Consider the following 13,823-nt stretch of genomic DNA (forward strand, 5'->3'; position numbering starts at 1 on the left):
CTCTGAAAATTTTTGAATGGAGGTGTGGACTCCCTTGGAAATACTGAATGGAGGTGCGGACCTCTTTGAATTGTGAGTGTGTTATTCACATACTTTAGATTAATCATAGTTATCTGTCATGGGCTCCTTAGACACAGACTGAAAACTACTGCTCTATGCTATGGATCCACATAGAAAAAATGTTTCCAGCAGAGACTCGAAGGAGAAAATATCTGAGCTGTATGCCAAGAGATATATAGAAAGTAGCAGCAGCACCATCTGGTGTTCATTTTAAACTAGGCACAGAAGCCTTTAGAGGTAGGTAGCCCTGTTTGTCATTAGTCAGTCAAAGGGCAGGGTGGCAAGTGGTGGCAGACTTCTGCCTTCTGACAAAAGTACTTAATAATTAATCTTTTCAAAGCATCACTAATTTAACCTAAAATAATGGCAAAATCAGGTGCTGCCAAACCCTTATAACCCACTAATAAATCTACTAGTAGTCAAAGCTGATAATCCAATAGCTAGGTCCTATTTGTAATGCTGCATCCAGGTATTTTGGTGCACAAGGCAGCAAGTATTAAATTTATGGAATTAAGGATAAAGTGTTCAAAAGAAGTATGAGCTAAGTGTCATTTTCAAGAATTACATAGGCACTTAGGGACAGATTTTCAAAGGTGTTTGGGTGCCTAAATACTATATTCCAAAGGGCCTATGCTTTCAATGGGAGTCTGTTTCCCATTGAAAGAATAGTTTATTTAACAAAAGTCAGATTCCTTCCTAGCTGAGGTTACAGAAAAAACACGTGTTTATCACAAATTACTGGGACAGGCAGGAGAAATCTCAGACACAATGCCCTGTTCCACAGGTGTTAGCAGCTAAAGCCAAAGGTGCATTGGCAGTGCAGATATGCTAATTAGCATGGCTAAGCTGCAGAGCCAATTAAGAAAAATGAAGTGTTTCATGAACATGGCTATACTGTTTCTGATTCAGGAGGCAGCATGCAAAACATGTTATGGCATGTTTACCTGAGCCACTGCCTGGCATGATAACTTTGCAGTGTGGACATGCCCAAAGATATAAGATGGGGAAATGCTTCTCACACAAGTATGCTTATTCACAAGTCATTATGCTACTTCCCACATGAATACTCAAGCCAAAAAGTAGGAACATAGATCAAGCTGCATGTCAGATATAGCAAATATGTTCACAAATGAAAGTTTCCATAATGTACCCAGATGCAATTGGGCTGTGTCCGTTGGCAGCCAGCTTTGTAAGAACCAACTTAAACAAACTTCAGACCCTGCTTCTTTAGAAATATTCAACCTGTGGAGTCTGTATGTTGAAGTAAATTGTAAGTGCTGTAAAAAAAAGAGATAAGTGAACAAAGGAAAAAAACAAACAAACAGAGCTACGTAGGAAGACCAGGCAAGAAAAGTGTGAAGCACTGAATATCTGCAAATGTTCTACTGTACCCTTGTATTTGTTTTGTTGAACTTACTGTGGGATACGGATGTGAGCAGAATACCGTGTACTTTCGGATGATGCCATTTAACTTAAGGGGAGGCAGCCAGGACACAAATACAGTGGAGGCTGAAGCTGCAGCTGCTTTAACTCCAGCAGGAGGACCTGGAACTGGAAGAGCAATGGCTATAGTTATTAAAGTGAACCAAAGCCATCCTAACACATCAACCTGTACAGTACAACACAGCTAAAAAGAGAACTACTCAAGAGAAGGAAAAGAAGAGGAGAGACCCTGCAAAGAATAACTATTATCAGTGAAAGTGTTTGTTATAACTAGCATTTCCTATGCCACTCCTGAAACACATTTTAATTATATTTTGAAGGCAACATATACACAGTATTCATATGGATATGCATATATTTAAAGACACAGTATATGAATATTTATTTGCAGTAATTCATTATATGTTCCATCAAAAATGTTATGGGGAAAAAAGCATTAAAGTTGTATTCCTAAAGAATGAAGTCAGGAAACGCTCACATTTCATTTCATACACAACCTTAATTCCCGTCTTTTGTGTATTTGCATGAGCCTATGGGCATATCATTTCTCAAACATTCATACTGTATACTTTTCTCCGTGACCGCAGATATATAGACATACCTTCTTTTCCTATTATGCACAAGCTGGGTATGTAAGGATATCATGTTTTTATGAAAAGTACATAAGAAGCTGTATTTAAGGTATCATGGGTTATTCTTCAAATAAGACTCGATCAATTAATTTTTGACAGAACAACCTTCTGTGGAAAAATGAACTTTTTTCTAAAAGGGAATTATTTTGTGGCCTGGTGTTGGTTTCAGTCACATCTTGAAGGAAACAAAAACAATGAAGACATTTTATTTTGATAATGCGTTGACTTACTTTAAAATTGTAACATATTTATATGTGCTACAGTTAATACTATACAAATGCACTGTATTTTAATATTATATTGATGTCAAATGTGCAACATTTTAATGCTACTAATACTAAACATTTTCATGGTCCCAGAGGGAAATATTTTAGTAGTGTTGTTTCATGGGAAATTCTAGTATTTCAGCTTTTTGCTTCAGGTTGAGACAATGACAATAAAAATCAAGATGTTCACACTTCACATGGAGTGGAAATTCCAGATCCTAGTCCACAGATCCTGTTTAGTACCACAGAAAACAGGGTTCATGTGCCAGCAAATACATGGCAGGTGAGGATCTTGTTTTGCAAGAAGATGAACTTTAACCCAGATCTAATGTTCCTTGAAATTAATGGGCACCAAGGTGGTGGGGTGGGAGTCTACTTGTAGAAGCTAGCAGGACTGCAGACTAAATCTGCAGCTAACTTAGCTTCATAGTTAAGTAGAAATATCTCCCCTTTTGAAATGCATATCAGGAAAACTTTAGTTTCCATTTCAATAAGCTGTGTTGTTTACTGCTGTTCCACTGCATCTAATGTTTCCCTTAAAATGTCAGAAGGCTGATGGATGAGTACTAAGTGCAAGTTTGTCTTAGATGCATCCTTTCAAAACACTGTGTATCACTCAGCATTTTCTATTTATAGAGTATTGAGAATGAAGATCCAAATGAGGATTTCATGGTTATGTTCCCAAACTCAACCCCTTGCTGTGGATGGACTAAATCATTTAGTGGGTTCCATCCAATCCAGAGTAAATAGTGATGCTTGACAGCATTCAGCTCATTATTAATATCTAGCTCATTAGAACTGCTATTTGTTACTGCTGCTGAAGAGTGAAACCTGGCTCTCCTGGGTAATTACTTAGCCCAATGGGAGATTCTTTTATGGCCAGTAACATTTCCTGGAAATCACTGCAACCAAATATAGGAGCTTAAAGTAATTTATTGGCAAATTATGATTTAATCCATGGGGAAAGGTTCTGATGGAGTGGCTTATGGTTGTCAAATGTTGAAGGATTAATTCAGAATTGATTAGAGTTCTTTAGCCAGCAGACACACATGAAAACCTTTCCTTTTCATTGGTCTGTTTTGTTTTCTTCTCTAACATGTAGATACTGAGTAACTCTAATTGCAAATAATTTTAATTGTATGTATTTACTCAGAAAACCATAGGAGGTCTTGGAGAGTCATGTAAAGAAAAGTTTGTTTTCACTAAGCGGTGGGATTCAATTAAAGAGAAAAAAAAAGCATATGGCTTTTTGCATTCAGAAAACCTTCATGAGGTGGTAAAAGTCTCCTGTGTTGGCATTCTATAATGGACCGTAGAGTGAAATTATACAATAATTAATTGGGAGGCTGATTATCAAATATTATTTAATATATTTTTAAATAGTACCCTGCTTGTGGGGGTGTCAAGTGCTGTTCACCTTATGTCTGAGAAACTTGTTCACAATCCTATAGTGTTAATGTATTACATGTATTCCTATTGCCATACATTATTATGAACCTAGTAGCATCTGGTTATTATAGAACACTAATTTCAAGAGGGCTGGACTGTGTTTTACCAAATTTCAAATTTATCTTTTTTTTTCCCTTTAGCATAGTTGTTATTGCCTGAGTTTTCTGTCATTCTTACCAGTTCTTTGAGTCCTATAATTTCTAATAAAGAAAAGTTAGATATGAAATACACTATGGACTAGTTTTATTGACTCTAGGGGGTGAGGCTAAAGAAGTTGGGAGAAAATGAAGACTGAACAAAAAAACACCAAACATCCTTTATAGCTGTCCCTGGAGTCTTATGGGAAATACTGGATTTTCAAAGACCAGGCCAAAAACGGACCCCAAGCTCATTCTCTGGTCAACAGGTGCTGACAAAGTGTGGAAACAGATGTCTCCTGATGTTTCATTAAGACAGCACAAACGCTGAGCAACAGACATCAATACTCTTTGCTGTACTACAGTGAAATGAAAACCAGTGGCTTAACAAAAAGTAGTAACAGACTTTGCCACTTGATTGTGGCAGACATCTAGTACCTCTGGGCACTCTCCTCACTCAGCCCCAAGTTTGACTGGGCAGGGGTACTTTTCTGCACCTGGCCAGACCCAGGGCATGGTCTGGCTGGGCAGGGAAGTCAGGAAGATCACATCGCCCCTTGTCCTGCACCAGCAAGGACAGGATAAGGGGCAACATGTGTTTCACCCAGTGCAGAGGATCAACTGTCCTGCAGTATAGCTGATCCCTTCATTAGGTGATGTCTATTTCTAGCCAAAAGAATATAATCCCTCCACCCACTTACGAAGTGTGTCCCTTTAAAATTTGAGGAGGCACTTTGTGTTACTGTTTATAAATTCCTGCAGCTAGGAAGAAAATGGGGATTGCTAAAAGGATGATTTTGTGGGAGAACAAGAACAGGGGACAACAGTTCATGGTAGTCAACAACGATTTTCTTAGAGGTTTCATGGACTTTCTCGCTTCATATAAGTGATGGATGAGTGTCTATTTCTCTTCACAGTACCAGGCACCAGAGAGGCAAAAAGCACTTGGCATGTTGCATTTGGAAACACTATCATCTCTGTCAGAGGGCAAGGCTGTGCTTTGTATCCAAGGCCCTAGCCCTGCACAGCACAGGGCTATCCCACTGACTATTACGGATATTGGGGAAAAAAGCACTTTTACTCATGCACATTTTCCTTCTACAATTCAGATCTACATTAGCTGTAATTAGCATCAAAATGGATACTTTTCACTTGAAATTCACAGTAAAATGGTGTTGCTGTTTTACCTTTTACAAATACATGTGTTTATATCTCATTCTGCATTGGATTCATACTGTGTATTGTTTGGATAGGAAGCAAAAGTACCTGAGAACTCTGACTACATTGAAGCATGGCACAGGCAAATTGTATCTTGAAAAGAGCTTGAAGAATGTCTCTTCAATACAGTGCAGAGGATCTGAGCCTAATTCTTGCCAGTGATAGCATGACCTCCATAGCTAGACCCACCAATTAACACAATCTGCTCCAAACAATCTACATTTAACATGACGTTCATTGGGATGATTTCTGAAGTTATTTTTCTTTAATATTTGCATTAGGGCAAACTCTAACTTGGGTGACATAGCTGTCTATTTACTCTTTTCAGATCAATTAGCATGATATTATATGACATCTAGCTTTGAAGGGAAATGCAATCATCATGCCTATATGAACAACAGGTTTTTAAAAAAGAGTGAAATAAAGAGAGAGACAGAGAGAGAAAGAAGAACTGAAAATGATAAGGGAAAGCACACCTCCTTCTAGGTTATGCAAGTCCCAAAAGCTCCCTGTACCAGCTATAGATTCAGATGGTGGTCAGGTATGAGAGGCGAAAGAAGATACATAAGGCCAGAATGGGCTTTATGTGCCTGCCTCTATACAGCAAGTATCCTATGTGAAAGGACTCCTGAGTAAGTTGGCTGGTGTGAATTGGTGTCATTCCATCAAACTGAATGGAGTTATGCATCCCCATCCCTTTCATCCACCCCAGATATGGATCTGGCAGAGCAACTCTGTCTAATAAGACACACAGATTAATTGTTTCAATTAAAATTTTATAATGTATCATTTCCAGAAAAGAAAAATTGAAGAAATAATTCAGCCCCCATGCTACTAGTAGATTGTGAAAATGTTTAAACCCACAGAGCGAGAGAATTAGAAAATCCATTTAAAGTTTTAATAATGAGTAAAATAAATCCTCAGGTGAAGAACAAATGTGGCTAATGAGTAAGCTCCATGTAAAGTAAAAAGTGTAGGGAAAAATACAATTAATTTTTAAATCAGGAAGTTTCTAATCCACTTTTCATTTTGCCAGAAGGATCTCTGATAGGAATACTTCACGTTTTTGAAGGCTCTCAGGGAGAAATTAGACAAAACCATAAACGGTGTCATCTTAAAAGAAAGGCTCACTTCATTTTATTAGTTGGAATCTCTTTCACTTTTAAGCTTAACAGCAGCTATGTCTGACCTCTGGTGTCTAAAAACCAAAATGACCATTACAAGATGCCTAAATATAAACTTATTTTGTCCAGGCCCTTCCTTTATCATTTGGCATTAATAATTTATTTTACTATTTGAGGTGAAAAGATTTTGTCAATTTTAGGTGGTGTAAAGACATTTGATAATCCTGGACATGTATCTTCAAGCTGCACCTTTGATATGTCAGTGACAAATGGCTATGATCTGCCTTTCACAGAAACAGGGGGGACACAATGTGTCATTGATTTTATAAGGAAGACTTCCTACTGAAGGAAAAGAAAAAAATAAAGGAGTGCAGTGAAACTGGCACAAGATATGAAACAGTGATATTATATAAGTAGATATCTCTGATGAGATGTTCTGATACTGAAATAAACAATAAAATCATTGAGCAGACTTTCACAATGCCCAGAAAGTTTGGGTTCACTACCTCAGGACCAGAGAGTGTTTGACTGTTGCATGGCTTCACAGAAAAGAGGGTTAGGGTTAAAAGAGCCCTCCATTTGCACCCCTGTATAGCAGTCAACCATCAAAGAGTCTGTGCTTTCCGAGTTCAGGAACAGGTTTCTTTGTGCACCTTAGGAGTTAGCAATGAGCTACTGAAAAAGTAGGATTGGAAACAGCCCGTGTGCCACAGAGTCTGCACAGTAACTATGTAGTAGATGCACCCACTATGTAGTAAATTAATCTGCCGAGCAGTAAAGCATCTTGTGTAGATGCATCCAGTATGGTTTATCCTCACCTCAAAAGAAATGGTGGTTCCTTTAAGTCATTTTACAGGAAGGGCAGGCAATTATTTCAGGCAGAGGGCTGCTCAGTGAGTTTTGTCAAGCCATAGAGGGCTGCATGGCAGGCAGTCAGGGGCAGATAAATATGAATTTTCTAAATTTTTCAGGGGCCTCACGGGCCAGATAGAATGGCCTGGTGGGATGCATTCAGCCCATAGGCTGCATTTTGCCCACCCCTGTTTTACAGGATGATTTGTTTGCACTGTCAGGATTTCAAATCAGAGATCGTGTGGCATTTCAAAATATTTTGAGCTTGGAATTTTATCGTCATATCTCTAGCTTAAAGAAAAGTTTAAAAAAATTAAAGAAGTAATATATAATAACATGGTCTCAAATGATATTTCATCTATGTAACTATTTGTAAATATTTCACTCTGGTGCTTCCACACTAAATTCAGTTGCCATGAGTCATACCTCTGCTCTTCTATTGTGAGACTGGCCAGCTAAGTTGAGCAGGGATGCATAAGGTAGTATGCCTCACTCTCCATGAAGTTGGGGTGCAGTCCATTTGTATTCAGGGGTGGTCTGAGAAGAATTTGAGCTCCCTGGGATGGAATCTTCCTTGAAGTATGATGGAATAATGTTGCCTACTCATGGCAACTGAACCCTCAGTGTGGAAGCACAAGTGTGAAATATTTACAAATACGGTTACATAGATGCAAAAATCATGTGAGAACATGTTACTGTACAATGTCTTCATTTTTTAGACTTTTCTTTAAGCTAGAGATATGATGATAAAATTCCAAGCTCAAAATATTTTGGAATATCACATGATCTCTGATTTTAAATCCTGACAGTGGAAACAAATTGTGCTGTGAAAGGACTTAAAGGGACCACCATTTCTTTTGAGGTGTGGATAAACCATACTGGATGCATCTACACAAGAAGCTTTACTGCTCAGTACACGAATCTACTACACAGTGCGTGCACCTACTACATAGTCACTGTACAGTCCCAGTGGTGCACAGGTTGTTTCTATCCCTACTGTGCAGTAGCAACAAGTTTGTTGTTTTTGTACCCACTGATGCTACATTGCCGCAGCGACAAGCTACATTGCCATAGCTCACTGCTAAGGTGACATAGCATCTCACGTAGACACACCCAGTAAAGTGTCACCATCTACATGTGCATGGCATTTACTATGCAGTGAAATAGTCTAATGTGCGGTTAGCTAGTACCTGCAAATACAGGTATTAGATTAACTGCACAAAAGTTACTGCACAGTAGCAATAGTGTAGACGCTGACCGGGAAGAAATTTGCTCCCAGTCAGCTATACTTGCAGTTGGCCACAGGGAATGGAGGAGTTCTCTGTCCCCAGTAATGGCACTGCTCCCAGAAGCCAGGAGCTGATCAGCGCCATGATGGGGTTACTTTCTGCCCCAACTTGTGCCAATGCTACATGGCTCCCAGCTCCCCACAAGACCTGGGAGCCATGCAGCACCAGGAATGGGGAAATCTCTGCTTCCCTGCTGAGCTGGTGGTTCACTAGCAGCTGTCCCGTGGACTGGCTGGGACCTGTCCTGCTCCTGTGGCAACTGCCAGTGGCAGGGACTCCCCAACTAGCAGGGGACTAGCTGGGACTTGTCCTGTGCCAGCATATCTCTAACTAAGTGGGGATTCCCTGGTCAGCAAGGGGCTTGCTGGGACCTGTCCCTCTCCTGTGGCAGCTGCCAATAAGCCTCCAGCTTGGCAGTGATTTCCCACCCAGCAGGAGGCTGGCCAGGACCCGTCCTGCTCCTGGGGCAGCTGGAGGCTCATTGACAGCTGCCCTGGGAGTGGGACAGCTTCCAGTAAGCCCCTGCCAGGCAGGGAAGCGCCACTGGGCATGGGGCTCACTGGCATCTGTGTCCCCCAATATGTAAAGGGCTGGGAGAGCTCTGCTGGGTGCAGCAGCAGTTGTCTCCCAGCCATCTGCACATCAGGACCCCTCCTGATGTGCATGGGGCCAGGAGACAGCTGCTGCTGCAGCCAGCAGAGCTCTCGTGGCCCCATGCACATCAGAACTGGTCCTTGTACTCATTGCCAGGTTAACATCCCTGGGGAGCCTGGAGCTGCCTCCCGGCTGTTGCAGGAAGGCAGAACAGGGCAGGAGCAGCCCTGTATTGGGCTTCTCCCATTGGGAACAGATTTGCTCCCAATAGGGTGCACATGTAGATGCACACCCAGGGAAGGTTTACTGTACAGTATTTTACCGTGCAGTAAGCCTATATCATATTAATAGTACATGTATACATGCCCACAGAGTAGGAAGCAGAATCCTGAAGCAGTTTTAGAGTGTAATTGCTGCTGACTGGATAAAGTTCACACACAGCTGCTTCTACTGAGTGCTGGAGGCAGAACTACATTTAGGAATTATGAGGAATCTGATTTTGCTGTTAACCTTTCTTTGTTCAAAGTAATAAAAGGAAATATGTAAATGGTGAAAATAAAAACAACCTAGGAATGAATAGCCTACCTAGGGTTCAGTGAATAATAACAAGAAATATTAATTAGGGGCTTTATTCTCCTAAACACCACTCCACCACTATAAAACATTCAAGTAGATGCAAGTTTAAGAACTATCTGAAAAAGTTCATTTGAAAACTTGCATTAAATTAATCTCGTACATTCATGCATTGATTTTCACTATGAGTTGGGATTTTAACTTCCCTAAAGCACTTTTGCAAGTCTCAATACAGACATTTTAAATCTTTTTCCCAAAACTGGGAAATTTATTTGAAAAAAAATACTGTAAATTCCCTGAAGACATTTTAAAAGAAATACTATTAGCCTGGTTTAGGCTGCATCTACACGCTCACTGGTGTGCATAGTTACTGTGCGTTAAGTTTAGTACTTGGATAACCAAGTACTAAATCAATGCACAGTAGCTTGTGCTATTGTGCAGTACTGCTGGCGCATGAGTTTTTTCAGATGCTAACTGCGCAACAGCCTAATACTACCGTGCAGTAGCATATTAGCATGGGTTTTGCCCAGCACGCTATTGCTCAGTGGTATTAGGATACTGAACAGTTAGTGTCTCATGTAGATACACCCTTATACTTGATTTTATGTCAAGTTATTGTAAAAATATTTTTGGGGTTAAATTTCCGAAGACATAGAAAGGTGCTTCATGAGATTTTCAAAAGCATGGGAACAGGTTTGTCTCCTAACTCTCGTTGGTTTTGGAGTTTAGAGACATAGTGTATTACAGCAGCCTAGAGTGATCTCTATAGTAAAAGAGTTTCTATATAACCTTTTCTCATATGCTTATTTATTTTCTTACATTATGTATTGGACATAAACGTATCCAAGTTTGCTTGTTTGCTTTCTTACCTGAGTTAAGAAAGGGGAGAACTCTTTTCTTTTTCTTTTCAGGTTTGTAATGTTCTTGTGTGTGACTGATTTTTTTTAGTTTGAGGAAAATCCCGCCGGCCACATAGTACATTATGAAAGTGTTAACAAAACATACTTTTCCCCATTTTAAACTTTTTAAAAAGAATTAGGAAAATGTCTGAAGAACAATTAACCCCCCCCCCCCCAAAAGTCAATCTGGCTAAACAGGTTTTTGTTACATTTGTGAAAAAAAATCACTCCTTACGTGCTTAAAGTTCACCACAGGCGTAAACAATTTCCTGCATTGCCATGTTAATTCTTAACTTGTCAACAAAGGAAAGAATACACAAAAAGGCCTAGTTTTTATGTTGCACTAAATGGATGCATCCAGACATGCAAGGGTATGTGCTTGCAATGGCAAACATTGCCATAGTGCAGGCCCCTGTACATGTGCTTTGTTGAGGGACAAATTGTCCTGCAATGGGAAAACTGTAGGGCTGTGCAAAGCTTCAGGTGCTGATTTGATTCAGAGGAGATTCGGCTGAATCTCCAAATCCAAACCAAATCAGGGGACCAATAAAAAGGTCCGAATTGATTCAGAAAAGATTCAGAGAGCTTTGATGATTTGGGCAGTCCCCATCCGCTGCAGCAGGGAGCTGGACCCAGACTCGGAGCTGGTAAGTAGGAGCAGGAGAGGGGAGGCAACCATGAGGGGGAACCCCACCAAGCCCCATCCTCTGCCTGCTCCCCTAGATCCCCTGAGTGCCCCTGACCCCCACGCGCTCTCCCAGACCCCACCATGGCTGCCCCGCCCAGCCTCAACTCCAGGTCCTTTAAAAAAAAGCCCCCACTCACTGGGTGCTGCTGGACAGGGGGGACAAGCCCTGCTGCCCCCCACTGGCCCATGCTGCATGGGGGGCTCTGCCACGAGCTCCCTGCCCTGCCCACTCCCTCAGCCCCACTCCCCATGGCTGCCCCGCCCACCCCAAGTCCAGCCCTTTAAGAAAAAAAAACCCCAAAATACCCCAGGGCTCACCGATTTGGGGGGCTCATGCAGAGCCCCCACATGGTGCAGGGCATTGGGAGGCAGTGGGGATCACCCCCACTGGGAAGGAAGCGGTCACCCTGGGGGGGATGGGGGCTTATTTTTTCTTAAACGGCCAGAGCTGGGGTGGGCGGGTCAGCCATGGGGGTGTGGGGCTGGGACAGTGGCGGGGAGGAGAGCTCGTGCAGAGCCCCGCATAAAGCATGGTGCAGTGGAGGGCAGCAGGGATCAACCCCCACCCAGCAGCACCCGGTGAGTCGAGGCTTTTTTTTTCGAAGTGCAGGAGCTGGGGTGGGCAGGGCAGCCATTGCTGGGGCTGGGAGAGTGAGCAGGGGATGGGCCTGGGTGATTTCAGTGATTCGAATCACTGATTCAAATCAAATCGCTGTCCCCCCAAATTGGCCAAACCCAAATCCGAAGCAAATACTAGCCACTTCACACAGGCCTAGAAAACTGCCCTTGCTCAGCTCCCCCTAACTCTTCACACAGGGAGAGCTGGAGCATGGGTTGGGCAGCATAGAGGCCTGGTCAGCAGCCAGAGTGTTGCTCTGGACAGCCCAGCCTCCATGTGTCCCACCACATGCTTATTGAGTATGCACTGTGCCATTTTTTGCTATTTTTTTGTGATCAGGAAATTGGTGGGGGGGGGAGGCTTTTTGTCCTCATGCTGCAAATTTGCAGTGTGGGGTACATTTTAATGTTTGCCATGTGCAGTTTGTGGTGCCTCAAAGAGGTCTGTGGCACGACAAACGGCAAGCCCTGGCAAGTCTAGACGCAGCCAATATGTGCAAATCCTAATCTGTGTACGCATGTTGGAGGTGGCAAACATACTGCTTTAAAAAACTAAGGACAAAGTACTACACAGTAATGCATAGTGTCAAGCTGGCTATAGAGAAGTGCTTAGCTCTTACCATCCTCCTTAGTGCGGGTGAAAATTTGCTCACTCCTGACTCCATCTCCAGCTCGTGTGAATGCCAGCACTTGAATGCTGTAGTTAGTATATTTTTCCAAGCCATCAAGCTCTAGCGAGGGCTGAGTAGTAGTGACATTCTTAATCTCTCCCAGCTCTAAGGAACAGAAAAAATGAACCATTGGATTATTGGTAATATCTTTCTTCTTTTCATCATTTATGTTTGTGGAATATGAGAATAGGAATTAGGTAACATGTCAGATACAGGAATAGGCAACCATAAAGAAAAAGAACTCTTCATGATTATTTAACAGACAATTTCAGTACTATAAAGTATCTGAAAAGTATCTGAAGACTAAAGGAAAAAAGTTTTCATTCCATATACTTCAAAAATAGACCTATTTTTCAGTTTTTTAAAAACACAATGTTAACAGAAAGGGTCTAAAATCTTTGTCAAAATGCTGATTGTAAGTATAATTTATTCAGAGCTAGCTTTTTGTTAAACAAAATATTTCTATAATAGTATTGCTGTCTTTTATTGAAAATGCAAGCGTTTCCTTGAAAAATAAACATTGGATAAAATCAAACATCTTCTCAATTCTTTTTTCATTTTTGAAGAATTACCATTTTTCATAAAGAAAAACAAACAACAATCTTTTGGTTTAAAAAATTATGGCCAACCCCACTCTGAAATATATTTTATTCATTAGCACTAATTACCAATAGATTTAGATGGGATAAAACCAAATTTGTTTTCAAAAACATACGATGTACATTATGATGTAAAGCATGTTGCAGAAAACTGGGGAAAAAAAATCACATGCAGAAATGGTAAAAGACCACATTTGGCTAAAAGAATCCGAAAATTAATAAAAAATACCCAAAACAGAACTAAATAAAATAAGGATATCCAAGCTTAAATATTATTTTCCAATAGCTGCATTTTGCAAGATACAGTAGAACGTACTGCAATGTAGACATCAGCAAGGCACTGAAAATGAATAAACATAGCTTGATCATTGAAGTCAATGCAATGATTTCCTTGATGAATCAAAACTACTATTTAGTATTTCACATTGCTTATTTTTAACACAGCACAATTTTTGACTGTGCTAATTTTGTTGACTTTATTTTTAATGTACAAAGGCATGAGCAATTTACCTTAAATTATTTCTGACACAGGTATTATCAGCAGTAATAAGGGATGTCATGGTTATGTTCTGACTTCAGTCACACCTGTGTAACCTCATAGCCGCACAAGTATGACTAATAGATGGCAGAATTTGTCAAGGCAATTTAAGCTAATAATTCACTATTTTTGATAGATAAAAAAACAAGAATAAAATCCAGCTCCTTCTCATA

At 40.7% G+C, this 13,823-nt stretch overlaps 1 protein-coding gene across 1 annotated transcript in view; it reads right to left on the reverse strand.

The window, feature by feature from the left end:
* Window positions 1–13,823, reverse strand: part of DSCAM (DS cell adhesion molecule) — a 717,333-nt gene that overhangs the window by 101,869 nt on the left and 601,641 nt on the right. Inside the window, exons 19-20 of the mRNA XM_059720751.1 lie at window positions 12,463–12,618; window positions 1,478–1,611 (exon numbers count right to left, since the gene is read on the reverse strand). Of these exons, the coding sequence (XP_059576734.1) occupies window positions 1,478–1,611; window positions 12,463–12,618 (290 nt within the window). The remainder of the gene's footprint in view (window positions 1–1,477; window positions 1,612–12,462; window positions 12,619–13,823) is intronic.

The sequence above is a fragment of the Alligator mississippiensis genome, chromosome 1, assembly GCF_030867095.1.
Source record: "Alligator mississippiensis isolate rAllMis1 chromosome 1, rAllMis1, whole genome shotgun sequence".
In the NCBI taxonomy this organism is placed as follows: Eukaryota; Metazoa; Chordata; order Crocodylia; family Alligatoridae; genus Alligator; species Alligator mississippiensis.